This window comes from Felis catus, chromosome B1 (genome assembly GCF_018350175.1).
Source record: "Felis catus isolate Fca126 chromosome B1, F.catus_Fca126_mat1.0, whole genome shotgun sequence".
NCBI lineage: Eukaryota > Metazoa > Chordata > Mammalia > Carnivora > Felidae > Felis > Felis catus.
In genome coordinates, this window is record NC_058371.1 from 31349044 (window position 1) to 31371836 (window position 22793).

The 22793-nt window shown below is 46.5% G+C and overlaps 1 protein-coding gene across 6 annotated transcripts in view; it reads left to right on the forward strand.

Moving 5' to 3' along the window:
* Window positions 1-22387, forward strand: part of ADRA1A (adrenoceptor alpha 1A) — a 119269-nt gene extending 96882 nt beyond the window's left edge. Inside the window, exons 2-4 of one of the 6 annotated variants that reach the window (XR_006596445.1) lie at window positions 5549-5934; window positions 10691-10802; window positions 10911-22387. Coding sequence is in view for 5 of the 6 variants with exons in the window: in XM_045055356.1 (XP_044911291.1) it covers window positions 5549-6066 (518 nt within the window). In the remaining variant the exon portion in view is untranslated. The other 5 variants (XM_045055356.1, XM_006930617.5, XM_006930618.5 and 2 more) reach the window with 5 other exon arrangements.
* The last annotated feature ends 406 nt before the right edge of the window (window positions 22388-22793 follow it).

Sequence of the window (22793 nt, forward strand, 5' to 3'; positions counted from 1 at the left end):
GTTCTCAGTAGCTGGGAGCCAGGCTTAGCCAACTTTTGTGTCTCCGAGACCACAATGAGAAGCCAATGGAAGCTGAATCCTCTTTTCTCAGGAAAATGAGTCTCCGTACATACACAGACTTGTATTTCACTTCATGGGAGTCCTATCCATGAATCTTAAGTTGAGAGCCTGGGGTTCCAGCTCATGGTTCATCTGGCCAGCATTGTTAGATATTCTGACCATCATTCTAGGTGGATAACCTAAAGACGCCTGTCTGGCTGAGGACTGCTCAAAGGTGGTCCCTGGATGAACCTCAGGAGGGCTCAGGCATGTCACTGTGACAGCCAAGCTGGGAGCCCAACCCAGAGACATCTGGTAGATTCTGGGATGATAAGAAACTTGGGCCTGTGCTTACCCTCTGATTCCTATAGCTTTTCACTGGGATTTTGTTCAATGGGGCAGAGTTTGCTTCTTGGTAAGAAGAGGCCAACCAACCTGGCCTGAATGTTGCTTGGACCGGGACTTCTTGGTCTGGGGAGCTGGCCGCCTCTTTGTAGGACAGCTCAGATCTCTCCTCTGTTCATTGGATGCATACCAGTCACATTAGACTGGTACCACACTCACAGAGAGACCACTGGTTGGACGGGGAGAAACAATGAGGGTCATTTTCTCCCATGGTCACATAACATTAGCTGCTTCTTTTGGAGTCCACAGTTTTTTTAATTGGAGTCATCTAAACCCCAAGTTTCAGAATGTGATACCCTGCAGATGGGCTGTTCCAAGATCATCGCCCACTGTGCTTTTTTCCAGTGTCTGAACAGTACTTTACGGGTTTTTAATTTTTTTTTTCAACGTTTTTTTATTTATTTTTGGGACAGAGAGAGACAGAGCATGAACGGGGGAGGGGCAGAGAGAGAGAGGGAGACACAGAATCGGAAACAGGCTCCAGGCTCCGAGCCATCAGCCCAGAGCCTGACGCGGGGCTCGAACTCCCAGACCGCGAGATTGTGACCTGGCTGAAGTCGGACGCTCAACCGACTGCGCCACCCAGGCGCCCCACTTTACGGGTTTTTAAATGCTGTCATTATGGATGGTGCTGCTCTCCTCCCCTTTGCGTCTCATTATCTCTGAAAGACTTGTCGTCATCCTATGACAACAGCTGGACCTAATTGCCATTAACACGTCCGTGCCATGGTGGGGTTGCTAAATGGCACACAACGCCAGGAGCAGAAATGGGTGAAGCAGAGCAGAGTCTGGGTCTGGGCCTGGTGGGACCACAAATGAGCCAGGTGATTTTGTGGGAACCATTCCTCTCCTCGGCCTTACCGTCTTCATCTGTTAAGGAAGGAAGGCAGTGGTGGCTAGGCTCTACGTTTCTGCCAGTCTCCGCATTCTGGCATTCCATGACTCCAGCTAATTAGGGCTTATCATAACCCAGAGTCTCCCAAAGTTGTCATTAAGGTAAATGTCAAGTTTTCAGGTGGGTGAAATGAAGCATGGAAGCTGGGAGGTAAGAACTGAGAAGACTGACTCATAGCTTTCTGCTTCCATACCAAGTCACCCTGATTCTGAGAGAGTTGAACTGCAGAGGCAGCTTCTAATTACCAGTGCTGGGTTGGAATTTGAGAACTCCATTTGTATCCTCACCGCCTTTTAGAGTGAGCTGCGCTGGCAGAAAACTCATTAAGGAGACCAACACTGGCAGAAAAATTGGTTTTCTCTTGTGTTGGGGGCATTGAGAGAAAACACCTAAAATGTGACTAGAAGTGGCCAAGACTTAATGTCCATGGCTCCCAGTGTCCCCTATCATAAGCCTACAGATGAAGCCTGGATCAGAAATGAAAGGTCACGTGTTCCCAATGGAGAGGACACTGAGTGACGAGTCATAAATGGTGTCATTTGAAATCATCAGCTTCAATTTCCCCTTGAAATCCAGAGGCCTTGACAGTGGAGGTGAGGATTCTGAACATTCACTTCAAGGGTGCAGATGTTAATGGTGTTTGGGGATGAGCTCACCTGATCAAGTTTCAGTTGACCAAGATGTTTGGAGAGTCCCCAAAAGAAAAGAGTCAGAAATTCTGTAGCAGGACCAAATGGTGGAAGGGAACTCAGTGGAATGGTGAAAGAGTCCCTAGGGACTCGAGGCTCTTCCAAAGCTCGAGACTTTACCCAGGCGGCTGCACAAGCAAGGGATGACCTGACCTGAAGGGGGAGGGGTTCAGAGAAGTAATCTGGGAGCAGTTTGCTCCCTTCGAAGCGGAGTCTGAACGGGGAGTGCTGAGGAACACAAGAAACCAATGGAGACAAGAGACATAGAAGCCCCTATGCTCACGTGGGTAACTCAAAACTCTGGCTCTTCTGCGGAAGCCCGATGAGAAAAACTACAGTGTTAGATGCCAGATGATGCAGCAAGGAGAAAACGGTAGTGAAACCCTATTACAGAGAAAACCAGAGGGTTGAACAGAAGCTGGGCAGAAAAAGGGAAAGAAAAAAGAGCAGCAGCAGAAGGAAAGCACCAGCAAGAAGAGAAATACAGGGCTACAGCTGTCAAGCAGAGAAGAAAGCCAGGCCACGTCCAGGAAGCAGAATCATGGAGAGGACAGGGGTCGGCCATTCAATCAGTAGTAACTGGGAGGAGGCCTTCGAGATGCAAGCACTGTGCTGGGTTCTAGAGCTCCCCGAGCGAGCAACCCTGATACAGCACAGGTTCAGATGGGGCTTATGGTCTAGTCAGAGGTACCCAGGTCAGAGGCACTCAGATCAGAGATGTCGGTCCCCCAACCGGTGGGTTCGGCCCTGGTGCCCCACGCCATGGTGGGTGGAAAGCAGGGGGTAGCACGATCCAGGAGCCTTCCCATCCTAAAAAGCATCGTCATCATCAAGGAGAAAGGGATCTGAGAAGAAATGGAAGCTGGGGATAGAAATAGTGGGGATTGCCAAGAAGACAGTGCCTGAGTGGGAAGGTTTGGACAGAGAAGGATGGCTGGATGAAGGGACCCCACTCGGGACCAGGCAGCAGCAACTGTTTTCCAAGCCGGATCCCAGCACAATCTGCCCTTCCTAGGGGAGGGAAAATGAACGGCAAAAAGAGATTGAAGGATGTGAATAAGGAGGGAAACACCCCATGCTGGTTTTTCTCACCTTTTTGGAAAGTTCCCGAAGGAAGTGCAGTTGTGAGTACCTCTCCTAATTTCCGCCAGCAGCTGCTGAAAGAGAATCACCCCCCAGGGAGGATGAACGTCGCCAGCAGGAGAAGTGGATCCCACGACCTGCTCCTGTGGGATTGTCAGATTGGGAATGGGCAGATAGACTAGGTTTAGATACATCCAGGTGCTGTCACACACTTAATGGAATAAATTAAAAGGGGTCATTTATGGAAAGGCCTCTTGTCCAGAAAAGTCTCCCAATCAGTCTGAAAAGCCAACGTCTAGAGACTTACTTAAATTACCCAAGACAATATGTCCAGAACATTAAAGCTGGAGACCATCTGACATTCCAGTCTTGGTGTAAATGCATTTTAACCACCTCCCTGTCTCACCCTATACCCTAGCTGCAGGGAGGAGATGGTGTTTTGAGCACATAAAAGGGGAGACCAGTATTTACCTCTTAAATTGTGGACACAGCAGGAAGGCCAGTATAGAGAAAGCCCAAGCGCTCAGCTCTGGGTCCGCCAGGCCTGGAGTTCAAGGAGGTTCAAGGGACGGAAGAGATATATTGAGACTTAGGAATGCAAAACTGGGCTCTGTGAGCATAGTGACCTCGAAGGGATTGTGGGAAATTCCAGGGTTCCCAAATCCCTTTATTAGCATTCACATTCACAATTCATATATTTTTTTCTTTGTTATTGACATTTTTCAAATAAGAGAAAGACACTCCCCTGCCTACCTGATTTACAGAATGGTGAGATCCCCAGACAAGGTGTGCCCTGTTCGTACATCCTCATTAAGCCCAGGCCAAGACATGTCTTTGTGAAGAGTGTTCACTTAATCATGTCACTGGCACTGTTAGAAAGAAATAGTGGACAATCTATAGGCATCATAATGTTAAGATGATTTTTTTTTTCTAGAACTGACCATATTCACACAAAACCACCAGTCATGTTGGCAATGGCCACCTTCTCCACCCCTCAAATGAAGCTTGAAAACACATCTCTCCAATTTCGCTTCCCCCAACTGTACACTTCACTCCCCATACACCATCTTCTTTCCCAAGAGACGTGTTATTCCAGTATATTTTGAGATCCCATAAGGGAACATAGGTCCTAAAGTTTTAGAGGTAATAAATGCTCCCATAACCAGCGTCCCATTTTGTCTTCTTCGGTTCTGCAATGTTTAAGTTCACTTTTTGCTTGTAGTTGTGAGATCCGCTGCTAAATTTCAAGACAACGTTTGCCAGAGTGGATTTTCAGTGCACCCAGTAGTCTGTCATGACTCTGATGGGTCTGTCAAGCAGAGAGAAAAAGAGAGACAGGAAATCAAGATCTTAGGCTGAAGCAAAACAAAAAAAAAGGTTGTGCAGAGAATAAACACCGTGAGTCCTTTACCCATCCCTACGTTAGTGATTATCCATGAAGCTTGCGACAACCTCTTCGATCATTATTTTTTAAATTTGAAAATTGACAAATTAAACAAGATAACCCCTAAGACTGTTCATGCGTTAAGTCTCCATGGCTTTGTCACTGTGCTACCAAGAGCTACATGACCGTTACTGTATAAGATGTAAAGAGGTCTGCAACTTGGTTCCTCCCGTGTAAATTAATGGATAAGACTTGAACAGGTAAAGAGGATGGGAAGGAGCATTTGAGACATCGGGTCCCAACTTAAGAGGGCAAAAAATGGGCAACAGTTGCAGGAAAGCAGTGCATGCAGTTAGAGTAAATATATTAATGGCAGAAAGCTTTGGAAGACCCTGAAGGTCAAGTGACTGACAAGCATTTGGCAGCCATTACAGCATGTCGAGCAGGGAGGCCTCAAAAGGCAGCATCAAAAATAATCGGCATAATTTCAGCGTGGTAGAAAACCACTGGCCAAAAGTTGGCAAAGCCAGTATTTTGTGCATGCTGGATTCTCATTAAAACATACAACTCCCCTGCTCAGGAGAGAAGAGATTCGCAATTATTTAGGCTGTGTCTATATAACACCCCATCGAGGAACAAAGGGCCCATTTCGATATGGATTATTTTAATGGATTCCAACTTGTTTTTAAATTCAGTCAAAACAACTTGCATGTGCCGACTCAGCCTAAATTTCATCGTCTTATTATTTAAAGTTGCGTCGCCGCCATCACGTGATGTTTCATCATGGAGAACTGGTGCATACCCACCCGATGGGTCGGTTCCCTTAATACGTATTGCACACGTGAACCAGGTGAGAAGGGTCTCCGAGGATACTACGAAAGGGCTACATTCAGAGGGGCTAGCCGGTCAAATGAGAAACCCAAGTGCATTTGGAGTCATTTGAAACATTTTAGAGATACGAAAGTATGTGTATGCTTTTATTTGCTTGTTTCCCTAGCCAATTGGCCTGTTGGCTTGCAAATAATGTGTATGAATCTGTGTGTTTTCTTCTAGGGTCTTTCTTCCCTGATTTCAAGCCCTCAGAAACAGTTTTTAAAATAGCGTTTTGGCTCGGATACCTAAACAGCTGCATCAACCCTATTATATACCCATGCTCCAGTCAAGAGTTTAAAAAGGCCTTTCAGAACGTCTTGAGAATCCAGTGTCTCCGCAGAAAGCAATCTTCCAAACACGCCCTGAGCTATACCCTGCACCCACCCAGCCATGCCCTGGAGGGCCAACACAAGGACCTGGTGCGCATTCCAGTGGGATCGGGAGAGACCTTCTATAAGATCTCCAAGACGGATGGGGTCTGTGAGTGGAAATTTTTCTCTTCGATGCCCCGTGAATCTGCCAGGATTACAGTGTCCAAAGACCAATCAGCCTGCACCACAGCCCGGGTGAGAAGTAAAAGCTTTTTGCAGGTGTGCTGCTGTATGGGGCCCTCGACCCCCAGCCATGGAGAGAACCACCAAGTTCCAACCATTAAGATCCACACCATCTCCCTCAGTGAAAATGGGGAGGAAGTCTAGAGGACAGGAAAGGTCAGAAGGAAGGCAGGGGGCGGGGGATGATCTTAGGCACCCACCCCACTTCCTACTCGGAAGGCCAGTTCACTCTTCCTGGATGACAAGACGGGACCATCAGACCAGGGACCATGTGGGAACGGGGTGGGGGAGGAGACCTTGGGCAGTGGGTAAGGCTCAGGGAAGAAGGGGGATGTCACACGACCATCCAGCTCTAAATGACGATAAACAGCATTTCCTTGAGGCTAATGCTCTCGCGGTCATCCTCTGAGGCCGCTTTCCACGTCTGGCCCTTGCAACGAAAACCACCATGGGAAACAGAATGTCATACACAATCCAAAAGACTATAAATACAAGGTTATGCTTTCATCACGAATATTTTGAGCACACACTCTAAGTTTGGAGCTATTTCTTGATGGAGTGAGGGGGATTTTATTCTCAGGCTAAACTCACTGACAGCCACGTTGGATATTTACAAGGAGAGGGCCTGGAGAGGAAGAGCCTTAAGACGGAGGCCAACATCCAGGCACATTCTTTCGAGAGCGCGTTTTAAACTCCACCATTTCTGATCCATCCAGTTGCTTAACTTGGGTGAAACGTGGCAGTGAGGTTTACCTTTTGCAGCAGTTTGACTGGATGCTGCCCCTGATTCCCTAAAGATGAGGAGGAGGGGGCACTCATTTTGCCTCGGAATTAATGGAGGCACATCCTCTATGCTCGGTTCTAGAGAGTTGGGGGAAAAAAAGGTGGCTTTTCCTGATAGGAGACAGTAGAGGCGAGGGCCCGTTTTTTCAACTTACTGCTACAGAAAAAATTCCAGTAGCCAATGCCAAGATCAAATCGAGGAAGGCTTCTTGTGAAACCTACTTAAAGATCAAGAGGTTGGGCTGGAGTGGGTACTGATTTCATGCTAAGAGGCTGCATACTTACTGCACAGCCTTTTTGATGTGGCTTAGAAAGGCTTTTCTTGGCAAATGGCTTACTTTTTCCAGAACTCCATTATGAAAAGTCAGAGCTTGCAGTACTTTGAAAGGCACATCCTGACTTCCGTTTTTTCTCAGCTGCTTCGCTACCGCGTAATGAATGAGGTTCAAGGTCCTGAATGCACATGCAGCCTGGTGGGATGAGCCTTATGATCCAGGGATACCCTTCCCGAACTTTGAAAGATACACACGCTTAGCTTGAGAGGAGACTGACTGGTCACCAGAAAATCATCTAAAGGAGGAATTTGCAAATAGTTTCTGACAGAGGCCCATTGCTTCTGGCAAAAGATCCAGGAACCTGTTCACTTCATCTATCCCCACTTTCTACAGGGATGTGGGGAACTTGCTTTATGTGTTCCAAATTTTGGTAAACCTTCATAACTCTGAATATTACTAAAGATGAAGATGATTATGGTATGCAAAAATTAAAATATTTTTCACGTGCCACAGTAAGAATTTAAAATAAGACTTACGTTTTTAGAATAATTCTGGACTAGAATCACTGGTCTAAAAACTACTGGTCGACCATTTCTGTGGCCTCTTCCCCCCATTTGAGTAATTTCCTCTTAAGAATTCCCAAGCAGATTGCAGCCCTTGTTTAACTTTCACAGCAAAGGTAGGAGCTTGTGATCTTTTCTTCTTCCCTCGCAGCACAATGATAATTTCTTCAAGTGCGCCTTGAAGGCTAATACCTTTGCACACTGCCATGGGGGGGATGGGGGGGGATGTTTGCATGTGGATTTGAGTTTGTGGCTGGTTGTGCCGGGACATAAAATAATTTGCCTTTTCAACCCTTTCTGGAGAATGTCCTCTTGCTGACCAGACACACACACTATGTATGCCTTGTGCTTATAACTTTGATTCTGGCATTAGATATTGGCTGGATTTTTAGACTCTGGGCCTGTCTGCATGTCCCATAACAGCTCTACCAGATGTGGGTGTCCTATTATGGATGTAAGCATCAAGAAAGGACTTGAACATACAAAACTTCTCTTCTGCCTTGATAGGAAAGATAAGTTTCATTGTTGACAAGAGTTTCGTCCAGGATCTGAATTTTAAAATTTTTTTTTTCAACGTTTATTTATTTTGGGGACAGAGAGAGACAGAGCATGAACCGGGGAGGGGCAGAGAGAGAGGGAGACACAGAATCGGAAACAGGCTCCAGGCTCTGAGCCATCAGCCCAGAGCCCGACGCGGGGCTCGAACTCACGGACCGCGAGATCGTGACCTGGCTGAAGTCGGACGCTCAACCGACTGCGCCACCCAGGCGCCCCTTTTTAAAAAAATTTTTTTTTCAACATTTATTTACAGGATCTGAATTTTAAAAACCACTTTTCCCAGGCTCCCTTTCACAGGAACAGCATCCCCGGGAAAAGAATGGTAAATGTTTTGTTTCCGTAAAATACGGCTCTCTTAAACACATTTCCAGACACATTTAAATTTTAGGTTTTATTTGGGGAGGGAGGGGATGGGGAGGAGCAGAGAGACAGGAGAGAGAGAATCCCAAGCAGGCTCTGCACAGCCCCCACAGGGTTCGATCTCATGACCGTGAGATCGTGACCGGAGCCCACATCAAGAGTTGAATGCTTAACTGACTGAGTCACCCAGGTGCCCCTAAATGTTGGATTTTAGAAAGCTAAGGATCACCAGAAAGCCAGCATTAATGCCATTTCTAATCAAAACAAGCAGCTAGAAAATCTTTCGGTCATCAGATAAAAGCCATGACAATTGTATTCATGTGAAACTATCCATAAATAAATTATCTGCTACACTCTTCACCAACCACACTCCCCCCCAGGGAGGCAAACTTTAACATTTATTTCCTTTCCCATAACATGATATTAAGTATAAACATGCCAATTTTACAAGAAATCGATAATGTCACCCAAGACTTAGTCAAAGTGGGATAAACAATGCTTGAGTTATTTTTTACTCATCCGCAAAAATCTCTGTACCTTTGAGCATGCCAAAAACTCTCCAAAATTGTCACAGTTAAACAAATGATTGTCATATTTATACTCACATGTTTACTGCTTCTATTTGTAGTTTGAAGAATTTACCCAGAGTAACAGTGGTCAAAATGTTTGCTCAAATGTGTTATAAAAAGCAGTTGCTTTGAGACTCTCTGAACATCACAAAGAATCAACTTGACATAATGGGATGGGCAAAATTTGAGTTGCTTCTGCAGTTCAAATTGCATGCCTTAAGAAAGACCTTGGATGTCTGTACTCAGACATTTCCCCAAGTTACTGCAAGGATTTCAGGAGAGCACTTTGCTTGTCACAGTTTTCTTCCTCTTGCCTCACTTGTGTCTCATCCAAGACCACTCTGCTGTCATCATTTTGTGTATGCTAACGCTCCCCAAAATATTGAGGCTTTGAACTCTCACTACCTACCGGGGATCATCCATCCGTGGTGGACAGCGATGTTTGGGCAAATAAATATATTCTTAAGGCTTTTTTGTTAGGTTCTTTGGTGCGCCGGGCATTGGCAGGGCGTCTTGTACCCCATTATCTCTAAACCTCATACCAATGTCACGTTTCTGTTTTAGAGATAAAAATCTGAGCGTTAAGAGTGATTAAAGATTTGCTGTAGGCCAGCGAGGAACCACGATTCAGTCCTGGAGCTGCCTATGACGCTAAAGTCTTACCTGTTTCTCCCAGTGCCTCTGCCCCCTAATTAGTAGGGGCAAATGCTCCCCAGTTTAGATTGGATATGCTGAGGATACGAAACTACACCCAAATGTTTTAATGTCTTGTCTCTTTGGGATTTGCCTTCCATTTAACCTCAGTAAATGTGTTGCCAAACTCCACCCCAGCCAAATCCCCCAAACAGATCATAATTAGAGGATCTCGTGTGTACAATTCTACCTTTCAGACTGCAACAATTTTTAGGGGATAATGACACGGTAAGTTATTCAGGCCTGGCAAGAAAGACAAATTATATCAAACTGGGAGAAGATGGGCATATAAGAGAATGCAGAAGAGGCTTCATTGGCCCAGAATGGCAAAACACGGTTGTGGGTATGAAACACCTTGTGTAGTACGTTGATGTTCTTGACTACCAGCCACAGTTAATTGGCACACCTTCAGGAAGTAGATCTCTTTTCAAAACAGACCAAAAACAGATGCAACATTACTCTCACCTGTATTCCAACATCATTTTGGGTTGTGTTTGTTGTTTTTTTGTTTTTTTTGAGTCGAAGAGAGAGAAGAGAAGGAATTATAGCTATATCTCCAGGAATTACACGGAGCCCAGAGAGCATATCAAACATGTGGATTTCATATCGGTCCCTATAGGGAAATGGCTCAGAATGCTGATCCCCAGGTAGCCAGACACATAGGCAACCCTTGAAAATGAAGAATCAGGTGGCATCCGTGGCTATGGATTAGCTGGCATTCACCTGTTCTTGGATTTCCTTTTGCAAATGAAAGCTTTATGCCCTGAGTATCTCGGATTGCCTCACCCCCTCAAAGTGAACTGTCACGCAGACCTTCTGACCCAGTAGGTCTCGTGGTCCCGGCCTGGGAACGAGAACATTTTCGGAACTATCTGCCGGGGCAGGTAATCATTCGCTCATTAATCGCAGCTACTTGATCACGGCTTGACAAACATTCTCATTTGCTTCTGGGGTTGGTTCTGCACAGGTCCCCTTGCCAAAAGAGATGCTGCCTCTGCGTATGAGTGCTTGTTGACTTAATTAAGGAAAGAGCTCTGCTCGTCAGCAAAAGGGAGAAAGGGAGCCCAAGCACGTGGAAGGTAACTCTGCCAGCAAAACTAGGGTGACCCAAAAGAAGGCAGTGGTGGCCAGGAGGAAGGCATCAGAGGTGTGCTCACCGTTGATCTGATTTCTTTTTATACTACTAGGACTTTTAACCATGAAACTGCCTGCACACAGCTCCGGTCCAGCCCGATTGGAACACACTGTTGGCACCTGCTCCTTGTCTACGTGCTGTGCTGGGGAGCAGGGCTGAGCCCAGGCTGCTGTAGGGTCCACCGTCTTCAAAAGGCAATGACAACAGTGGCCTCCTGGCCCTCCAAAGTCCCCGCAAGACGAATGAGTGGAGATGACTTTGGGGGCTGGGCTGGCAAAAAGCAAATTGGGATTTCGGCAGAGGACACCCAGCCCCTTGCCGTTGCCCCCATCTGCCTTGCTTCCCTCATGCCTCGCAAGACCCAGATGTCATGGGGGCTGAGGGTGGAACCCATCTGCCCTGTGCAGGAAAATGTCATTTCTTCTTTGCTGCGGCAATATGGATTCCGGAGTCTCCCGCCTAAAAGGAAAGCTATGGCGGTGGGCAGGGGGCAGTGTTGAGAAGGAAGGGAAGACCTACCCCGGGGCATCGCTCAAAGCGGGATGCATGGTTTAGTAATATTTGCTACAACTGATAAGCAAGGAACTGCCCTGAAGCTGGTTGCTTCTCTGTTTCCCAAAACAAAATGATTATCTTTCCTTTCCGTGTCGCTCAGTCATTAATTACATCACTGTCCCTTGATATCATAGTCAACGTAGCCACCTCATAAGCTGGAAGTGCTTAGTGTTAAACTATGAGAAGTAGAGACTTGATCAGGTAAGAAGAAATCTAAGAGCAAATCCATACTGTGTTTGTAGGAAAAAAATAATGAAGGCACCGACCTGTTAAAAAGCCCAGGTACAGTAGGTGCATTCGGATGCAACAGAAAAGAAGCTAAAACAGAAAGTCCCAGTGTGAGCTTAGTATTTCCTTCCGTTGATGTAACGCTTTGTACTTGTCCAGGTCATTTCGCCTATCTCGGGTCATTCCTGTGAAGGACAGAGAGAAGGAAGGGTGTATTATCTCTACTGAACACATGGAGAAACTAGGGGACATAGAGATTTAAGGATGCTTTGAATAGCCCCATATCCAACCTCTGACTCCTCTTTTCGTGATGCCCTCAGTATCCCCAAGGTCCACTGTGTTTCTTGGGACCGTGAATTTCATATGTCACTCATTTGTCTCTGATCCACATTTTCAGTTCCATTGTCACCTTCTCTGCTATTACATCCTTGCCAGAGGCAGGCCAGTGCAAGATTGTCCTAGGGGTTCAGTGCACATTTGTCTCTGTTTTCCTTATTGGCGAAAGGACAAGCAAATGTGATTCTGTTCTGTCTCCCTAGATAGGCAGGACCAGAGCCAAGGAAGTAAGCAGGGCAGGGGGCTCTTGGCTTCCTCAATAGGGTGACACTGTAAGGCAAAGCCAGCAGTGATTAACAACCTAAGGGCCTCAGGAATGCAAAGATGGAAAAGGGACTTTCTGGAAGGCTCAGGTGAGCCTGAGGGTGGTTGTTACAGTACCGTTTTGTCATTGTCGGCAAACTGCCCTCTTCCTCTCCTGCACCGGGCACTGCATTTGGCACAAAAAAAATACTTAAGAGGCACAGACAGTCCCCAGCTGGGTGTGTTCCAAGTTCATCTGTTGCAAAGTCAAGAATGCGTGTTGCCAAGTAGCATTGTTATAGATGGGGGAGGGGAGGGGTGTTCCCAAACCAACTAAAAAATAAAAAATCTGTTTAATGTATACATGGGGCTGGCAAACTTTTCCTGTAAATGGCTAGATAGTAAATATTGGAGGCATTGTGGGCCATATGGTCTCTGTCACACATCTTTTTTTTTTTTTTTGCCTTTTTTTTTTTTTTGGACGATCCTCTAAGAACATAGAATCCATCCTTAGTTCATAGGTCATTGCATAAAAAACAGGCCATGGGCCAGATACAGCCCATGGGCTCTACTTTGCCGTCCTTGATCTATGGCATCTCTAGCTTATGGTATAGGAATACTAATACTAATCTCAAGCAATGGATTTTAGTGTCTAGCTTACAAGCATCTTTTTTAAAAAAAATATGCCATTGATACATCTCCGATTGACTACAGTAGTATTTTCAACCTTCATGATTTGTTGGAGGGTGCCAAGTTCATACGTGGCGGGGGGGTGGGGGGGGCGGCTTGCTCCACGTAACCCACTCACCCAAAAGACGTATTTTAGTTCATCACTGCAATTTGCTATCCGGGCACGAGGACAAGAGGGAGGCACCAACCACCCCTTCCCACTTTCGGGTTCTATAGAACAAGCAGGCTGCAGAAGCTCCGGGAGTCTACGGGGAGGTTGGGGCAGGGGCGGGGGTCTTTCAGCTTCTCACACCACTGGCAAAATCTCCCAGCACAATCCATCTGACTCCGCAACAATCAGTGAGTGCCATTTGACCATGACCAGTGTGAAATCCCTCCAAGAGCACTGGAGCCTGCTGAAGTGGGGGTCCCTAGAGGCTTTGGGGGCCTCACTTGGCTCTTGGGAAGGCCTTCAGATCATAGCACCCTGCACCAGGAAATTCGAGGGTCCACCCTGGGGATCCCCAAGAAGGAGGGTACAGAAAGAGGTGCAGGAGGGAAAGGATATCTTCCAAAGACAAATACTAGCTTCTAGCAGGACTTCTCCCTCTCTTCCTCATCCTTTTCCTTCTTCTTTCCCTGTTTTTCATTTTTGGTTACGTCTGACATGACCTAACTAAACTCGAAATGGCATTGCTGTGGGGAAACGCTTAACCCTCCCCTGTGATGACAAAGCCATGTTTCTCGAAGTTAGCATGCTATCGGAGGGACTTCCTTCCCCGTCCCCTCTCTGGTCCTGCTGGGCAGTGAAGGGGAAGAATATGTTGTCAGTTGGACACAAGGGGTGCAATTCTGGTGGCCTAGGATAACGTCCACAGTGTTGAGAGATGAGACTCTGCAGCAGGGCCAGGGGGTAAGGCATGGAATGGGAGTGGGTGCAGAACTGGTAAGGAAGGACCTGGAGATATCAATAATTATATCAGTAATATATATAATAATGTAGCAATACCAAAAATATCAGTGCTAACACCAGTGCCTATGTTGGGCACAGCAAGGAAGGCTTGGGCACACACTACGTGGCCACTTCCCTTCCCTCTCCATCCCCTTCCATCTTGGTCCTTTCCCTCTCTCCTTTCCAGTCTCCCTTCCATATCCCTGCCTCTCTCTCTACATCATTCCACCCTCTACTATTTTTTAAACTTATGAGCAATGAATGCTGGGGTAGGCACCCTTGTCCCAGAAGGTGCCTGTTCCCCTGGGATACAGTGCTCCGTGCAGAGTTCTTCTGGGTGACAAGGGGGGGTTTCCCTCACTTCTCCCATCCCCTCCCCTAGTCAAGCCTGACACTGCAAGCTCGGATCCACGGAGCCTCCAGGGAGCCCCAGGCAGAAGATGGGTCCACAGAGTGAGGTACACTTCCGGCCCCTCCCCCAGGACTTGAACATGTGCCCCTTTGCGGTCTTTCTGTTCTTGTACTGTTAGTTCCAAATGAAGGGTGCAAACACAAAGTGCTGGGGCTCAGGAGTGGTTTCTGGGTTATTTCTCTCCCTATCCACAGGTAAGCATCTCTTTTATCAGTGCCACCTCTCACTCTGACGTTTCAAAAGTCTTTACCGAGCCCTACAATGTCACCTTCTCTTCCTCTTCTGCATTGTTTGTCTCTTGCCTCTGTGTGCCTTTACTTTTCACTTCTCCTCTTAGCCCTTAGGGCCTTCGAGACCATAATTAATCCCAAAGTAAACTTGGTTTCATGTCAGCATTAAGCAATGATTGTTCCCTCAGAAGGTACACCCTAGGCAAAACTCAACTGGGGGAAAGGTGCTCCTTCTCATGTGGTGCTCCCACCCCTGACCTGGTCCCCACCAGCCCCTCCTCTCCTAGAACTTACCCATGGATTCCTTCTATTCTTTCATCATAACTTTGGGCCAGGAAACATTCTTCTTTACGCAGAGGGTGCTCTCCTACCCAGTGTGCTCCTGCTTCTGCTGACGCAGCTCCGTGCGTTTGTAATCCCCCTGTAGTAGTCTGCTGGGGCTGCCATAGCAAAGTACCACTGACAGAGGGGCTTCAACACCAGACATTGATTCTCTCGCAGTTCTGGAGGCTGGATGTCTGAGGTCAAGGTTCTGCAGGCTTCTTTCTTCTGTAGCCTCCTTCCTTGGCTTGCAGATGGCCGCCTTCCCCCAGCATCTACACATCACCTTCCCTCTGTGTGTCTGTGTCCTAATCTCCCCTTTTTCTCAGGACACAGTCATATTGGATCAGAGCCCACCCCAATGACCTCATTTAACCTAAACTGCCTCTTTAAAGATCCTTTTTCCAAACACAGCTATATTCTGAAGTCTTGGGGATTAGGGCTTCAACAGACGAAATGGGGGGGAGGAGGGGAGAGTAGGGGAATTTAGCTCCTAACACTTTCCTCCCCACTCTGTCCTTTCTGCCCATGAAAACTTATCCAGATTTTTTTCTTCAAATCAAAAGTTCGAATTCAGCCCTTCCTGACCATCCTCTCCAAATTCTCTCTAGATTGGGCCTGACAACCCATTGTGCACTTTATTTTTTCATCCTTCTGTTGCTTTTTAAAAAATCTATCTATGTATTTTTTTCACTTTAAAATGTACTTTACACTGTCCCTCTACAGGTTCTGTCTTTATTTTTAATTTTTTTTCAACGTTTTTTTATTTATTTTGGGACAGAGAGAGACAGAGCATGAACGGGGGAGGGGCAGAGAGAGAGGGAGACACAGAATCGGAAACAGGCTCCAGGCTCCGAGCCATCAGCCCAGAGCCCGATGCGGGGCTCGAACTCACGGACCGCGAGATCGTGACCTGGCTGAAGTCGGACGCTTAACCGACTGTGCCACCCAGGCGCCCCATACAGGTTCTGTCTTTAGATGAAACCTCCTGGAGAGCAGGAGCTGTCGTGTGTCTTTGGATGCCCAGAGCAGTGCACAGCCCCTAGGGGATCCTATCTAAGGAGCAGGGCCCCTCCTGAGCAAGCAAGCAGACAGGGGATGAAGAGGGACATGGGACCAAAGCCAAGCGCTGGTTATAGGAAGGGGCTGGAAGATCAAGTCCAGGGCCTTGGAAATGCCAGATGATGCACCAGAACAGCTCAGGTAATAGTTACTGGGCTTCTGAAAAGTTACAGTGAGATTCTAATCAGGGGTGCCGAGCACAGCAGTGAGGAAGTCCAGGTTAGCTGCCATCTTGAGTCAGGCAGGCATAGGATCCCCTGGGAGGCATCTGCATGCAGGAAAGCAGACCACCACCAAGGAAGGGGACAGAACCTAGACCCTGAGAGCAAAGTGAGACAGAGATAAATGGGGTGAACAACCAACAGCAGAACCCAGTCCCAGGAAATGGGTCACTGAGGAGCAGACTGAGGGAAAGATCACCACGGGGTCCCAATCCCAGCGATGGGTGAGTTCATGCTATGTTTCAACGTCTGCTCTGCACCAGGAGCCGCTTGAAAAATGAACGCCAATGAGCCTTTGGGTAGCTTTTCCTCCACCGTCTCCCAGCCTAGAAAGAGTAGAGGAAAGGAAGCTACACTGACTTGGCTGGATGTGTGGATGTAGATGGTCATTCCCTGCTAAAAGGCATCTTAATTCTGACCTTCTGAAGACCACCTCCCACTATTCCTGTCCCCGGCCCTCAGGGATACAGTATACAGTCATTGCTGCTCCTGCCTCTTGGGGAATGCTGCCCACCCTGTGTGGTTTCAGACTATCTCGGCCTGGTCACCTTGCTTCTGTTGGGAAATTCAGTCCCATTTCTGTTTTATCCATCCCCCTAAGCCTTTTATTGTAGACGAATTGTTCGCCCGCAAGGTGCTTCTCTGACAGCCACGGGGTGATGTCTTCTCTTCCGCCTGGTTCCTGCTGGGAAGCCAAGAGCATTTATCCTCACTTGGAAGGACTGGGACTGCTCTAACTGCATAGCATCTACTGTTGTGCTTTCTGGGCAAGGAACTTGGGTTTCCCATCCCCCTGCCCCCTCCCTGGGGCACATCTCTTACTGGAAGGGTTTCTGGCCCCACAGTATCTATCACAATGGAGCAGCCTTGTTGGCTAAGAGTTTGTGCTTCAGAACAACTTCAATCCAATCTAGAAATTACAGGAGGAAAAAAAATCACATGAAAAGCCGGGGCCTACCAAATTATTAAGTGTGTTTAAGGCCAAACCATCCCAAAACATTGGGATATATTGATTGAGTATAGCAATGGCTTATTGATTTTTCTACTAAAACACAACCACAACAGAAAAGACGACAACAAGAAACTTGTCTTTCTTCCCCAGTCTGGTCCTCATTCCTTTTGCTAAACTCAGCCTTATCTTCATAATGAAAAGGTTTCAGCTTTGCAGCTTGGCTAATTGAAGTCTCAGTGGTTGGGAGGCCCTTGGCTCATTAATCAAAAGCTGAGCACGAATGCTTTGCAGTCCACAGCACCTCCCCCACCCAGCCCCTGTGCCCTAGCAGAGGTGACAGTCCTTGCAAAGAGCAGAGAAAGAGGGAGCATCGACGGATAGGTAGCTTTAATCAAAAATAAGGCTGCCCAAATGCAACCTGACGAGAAGGCTACTCAAGTAAGATGATGAACTATTTGTAAGAACAAAACAAGCAAGTATTCCAAATGTTCGAGTAACAGCTCATTGTTAGTTGTCTCCGTACTTTCTTAAGAGAGGCACACGTTGGCTAGAGACTAACTGGATTAAAAAGGGGGGGTCCCACGCTTGCTTTTGTCCCCACCTCCAGCAGCTCCCCCGACCCTCGGCCTTCACCATTGTGAACATCGTGTCCGATGCCGATACCGCAACCGCAACCCGTGGTCACTGGCATTCTGCAACAGCAATTCTTGCCTCGGCTTTTACAGCCTGAATCACAACACATGCTTTCTTCATCAGATGTGGAGGGAAGAAAATAGCTCCTTTTGTCTCTGGGGTATAACAAGTCCCAGGCAGCCCACTTTCCAGTAATACCGCACCTACTTAACCCAATATTGCAGACAACGAAATGAGCGTGCTCCATACGGGGCACTGTGATAAAGTATGCGGAGAGTAAGTAGGAGAAATTACACTTAGAGCATCTACGCTGTGCCAAGTCCCTCGCGCATTCGGATATGGTGAAATGTAAGATTTTTCAGTCACTTTACAAAAGAAATGTTTCGCAAGAGAACCGAGAAGAGCCGTGGCCTGGGAGCCACGAGGCCGGGGCTTAATTTCAGGCCCCCATCTCTGTACCCACCTAAGTGATCCCGGACAAGTCATTTGACTTCCCTTGACTGCGTTTTCTCACCTGGGACATGGGGCAGGCAAACGAACTAGCACACGTGAAAATGTCTCATGGGCTGATAAACCGTATGAAATCATCCCGGGCACCCAACAAACGCTGGCAGGGTACCCTTTCCCTGTCTTCATTTCCCCTCCCAAACACTATATAAATAGAACATTATTATAAGTTACATCACCTTTAAGGTGTCTTAAAGCACCGAGAGCTCCCCATGCAAGAAACAATGGGGTAAATCTCTCACTTTCCTTTGCTTTCTACCTGGGTTCAGACTGATCTGTGTCCAGACGTGGGTCTTCACTAGTTCAAGACACTGCGCTGTCATTCGAAAGTCGCAAGAGGTGTTGTACCATTGCCTGGGTGCTATCATTCCTAAATTTAGAATGCGGGCACCTAATCCCAAGTTTCAGTTATGTACACCCCGCCCCCCCCCCCACCATCTACCACAACTATGCTATTTTCTTGGGGTTGGAAATTTCCCTACCAGAGCATTTTGTTTTAATTTTTAAAAAATCAGACCCACTGTACTAGTTTACAGCTTTCCACCAAGTTCTCAGATTATAGACAGCCTAGAACGAGAGTCCCCAGTGATGGTGATTGCAATCTTTCTCAAATTAACTGCTTACTTGGCAATAGGAGGCATTGTGTTACCATGGTCTGAAAGACACTACATAGCATGCAGTCCTTATATAAAAGGTGTGTGTGTGTAATTACATAAATGATGTTATAAGAAAGAGAAGTAATGTTGACCCCTGGAAAACAGTAGAACATTTGAAGCACAGTTTGGGATTAAAACCATCTAAAGAAATAGGGCACCAGCAGGCCTGGGTGACTATCAGGAGTTTATGCAAGACAAAATAGCAAATTCCCAGGCATGCCCCCCAAGGCAGTTTTGATTTCAGCCAGACTTGAAACCCACATCACGGGAACACCAAGTCAATCTCAGCTCTAATTTCAAGTTGCCAGTGAGCGCCTTGGCACTTCTTGTGGACCCCCTTAAATGATTTCTGGGACCCTTCCGGGCAGGTGGCTCCACAGGAAAATCCATACCGCAAGCTTCGCCCATCGTGGCTCAGTCTGTGTCGGGCAGGCAGCCATCTTGAGAAGCTGTGTTTGACAGGGACCTGCTGCCATCTCCGGGCCAAATGGTCTCTTGTGACTCGGAATCTCAAACTTGCTTTAAACGGAGGGGGAAAAGTCACTTTCGGGGATGAAGTTCTTGGCACACTCTGCTTTGTGTAAACACAGTCTATGGCTATTTCGGTCTTCTGGGTTTTGAGAAGCCGGGCTATGGCAAGGGTGAAAGGGTTGGTGCTGGCCCAAATTACAAAGAAGAGTTTTTTCATTCTTTCAGTGCTAGGGGAAGGAAAACTGAGAACATCGTCTCATAGGGAGCAGAATGGGACTGGGTTGGCCAACAGGGAAATAAATGTGGGCCTCAGTTTACAAAGAACCAGCTCTACCAAAGTTTGAACTTTTGAAAATGGATACATTGGGTTTGTAGTAAGAATTCTTACTCTACAGAATTTTGGTCGTGTTGACTTTCGAAAATGGATACCTTGGGTTCGTAGTAAGAATTCTTACCCTCTACAGTTTTGGTCATGTTTATGCATGATGCTTAGTATATTGAAAGTATTAATGTAAGTCATTAAAGGTCAATGTGCCTTTTTTTTTTTTTTTTTTTGAGGAGGCATACATCCGTCACATGAAGCCAGCTTCATGTCCGTGAGTGCTGTCCTCATGGCCAAATGAAGGGGGTGCCAGCCCACCCCCCGCTTCCTGCTACCCACTGTCTTTTGAATCCACCTCAGAAATCTGTAAGTCTTACCTGCCACATGGATTTACTTCTTTGTTGAACATTCACTTGACGAAGACAAAAGTCTAACCTATTACTCTTGTCATTACTGGGACAATAGTGACTGAAGGAGAGGCTGTGGACGTATAAATAAGAGAGAAAAGCAGGTTTGGGGGAGAAATAGTGCAGTGTTTTGAGAGTCAGCATAGTACAACTTCCTCTGTTGCATTCTTAAGCTCCCTTTGTGTCCCTCGAATTCTAGCATGTCTGTAAAAGCACAGGAGGCCATGCTGCAAAACCAGATCACCTTTTTCCAAGGGAAGCTGTCATTGCATACAGCAGTTCTTTCCCTCCTATGTCCATTCTGTAATATTCCATGAGGGCTCCAGGCTCAGCTCCAGACAGTGGAGGAAACAAGGGTGGACACATGATCCTCCCTCTCAGGGTGCCTGTGGTCTACGGAGAGGACAGGAAAGTCAACAATTGTAGTAGAACGTGGTAAGCTCCGTGACACAAGAACTCACTCAAGGCCAGGAGAGTTTAGTGTAAGGCACTAAGGCCACCCTCGGAGTCAGGCTTTTCAAAAAGGGTGGACCTCTCATTTGGATCTTGGAGGACAAAATGGAGTGGGAAACAGAGGGAGTCGTTCCTAGCAAGTAAGGAATGAACCCGTGCAAAGGCCCAGGGGCTGGTGAACCTCAGGTATGTGCTGGGGTTGCCTCCCCCTCCAGTCTGTCGGGGCACATGGAAATCAGCCTCACATTTCGTGGTGGCCAGTTGGCTCTGCAAACCCCATTCCCCAGGTTCCGTGCAGGAAAACCATGCCCGGTTTTCTTCTTACTCTGTTTAAACCAAGGATGAACCGAGGAAGAGCCAGTAAATAATGAACCAACGGCTTTCCTGTTAGAGCTCCTATGTTTGGCCTGGCTGAATATCGAAAAGCCTTGGTTTCTCAATTGTCCGATTCTCTCTGTTTTCAAGACTTAACACAGCATTACAGTGGGATGGCTAAACAGAAAAAAAAAGTCTATTTCTTTCTCGTTGTGCAAATAAACATTTGTTGAACCTGAAATGGTTAATCATTAAGAGTAACCAAATGCTTTGGAAGTCTTTGCAAACAAGTCTTACATGATGCAATTCAGTGGTTTTTTTTAATTGAAGAATTGTTTTTAACAAGGAAATGTTGTACAATATTAAAATAAAGAGTTTTCCCTACCACCACCACCACCACCACCCCCCCCCACACACACACACACACAATGCAGAAAATAAATGGATCACTACAGACCCACGAGGCTGGCTTTCACAACATCCATCATTGAAGGGTCGGTCTCTTAAGCTGCATCAGGACGCTGCCATAGTAGCTAAGGGTACCTGGGAGATTTTGCACATCAAATGCAGCAGAGGTGGTGGGAGAAACTGAAACAAAAATGAAGACCTTGGAACTGCATTTCTGCAATCAATTAACGACTGGGAAGGACTTGACTTGCTGGGGCTAAAGAAAATCATCCTGGAAGTTCATTTTGTCTGTGAACGCAAAACTGTATTTTAGTAAATAAAGCTGATGCCGTTCAAACACGAACCCCGTGACATTTCCTGGCTTACGGCAGCTTTTCTGCTTGTCTACTCATTAGACGTGTTAAAAATACAAACATGGCATTTCCACTTTGCCAGAGCAGCAAATGTGGGCTGAATGGCTGATTTTCGCTGCTACGCTTTTCCTGTAACCCTTACAATTGTTGCGGTGAATAAGGCCCCTGTAGGGACATTTGCCAACTATGCAGTGATCGTGGACCATGCCACCTTCTCCAGGTTTCAGTACTTGGTTGATTGAGTTGATATCACCACCTTTCCCTCCATGTAACAAACAAAATTCGTCTGAACCTCGCTGAGAGTTTGATATGTGTTCTTTGCTCTAAAAGAGAGAATTCTCTCCTAAGTCAGATAAATACGTTCATGCGTGTGAATTGTTATACTTGAACTTGCTGCTGCATTCCGTACTAATGCATATATATGACACCCAAGCTGACTGTGATTGCTTCTGAAGCATCTAATTCCTTTTAAATGGATTCAGTATCTTTGGAATGTGCTGTTTAGGTGTTTCTGAATTTTCTACATGCCATTTTTACAGGTTCATTTGTTTTATGGTACGATGTGGTGAACAATCACATTGGTTCTTTTTTTTTTTTTTGAAGAAAACAGATGTACATATGACTAGGCAGATGAATAAATTATTGAAAAAATATACTTTATGAATCATACAGCCCACTGTTTAAAAGGAATTTATTTCATTTGTTTAATAAAGTGGCTGTTCAAGTCATAAGCATTTATATTGCCCTTCTAAATATGGATGCCATAATATTTAAGTGTCGTTGAATATTGATGTATGTTCCCTAATAAAATATCTTAAACCTCTGTCTTTAGATGCACAATGCCTTAGTTCTTCGATCGTAATGTGTTGTTAACATGTTGGTTGAAAAGTAGAGTGGATACCTCAGAGAAGGAGAGTCAGGTTTTGACCAGCTCAAGAGCGTAGGTGGTCCATAAAATACACTGGTTGGCGGCATTCACGGCACAGGTAAGAGCCAAAATAGAACCACAACATCTGTAGAGGCAGGTGTAGAGGCAGGGGAAGGTAGTAGTGAAAATGAGACCCAGAAGAATATTGAATCGACGTCTGTAAGGCTGGGCGTATTAAGTGACCCAAAGCCAGGGCAATAGGTTACGGGGAACTAGTCGTCAGAGAAGGTCATGGGCAAGAATGGTTCAAGGGGACTTTTTCAGTGGAAATTCTTGCCTGCCCATGCTCTCACAGCCTGGG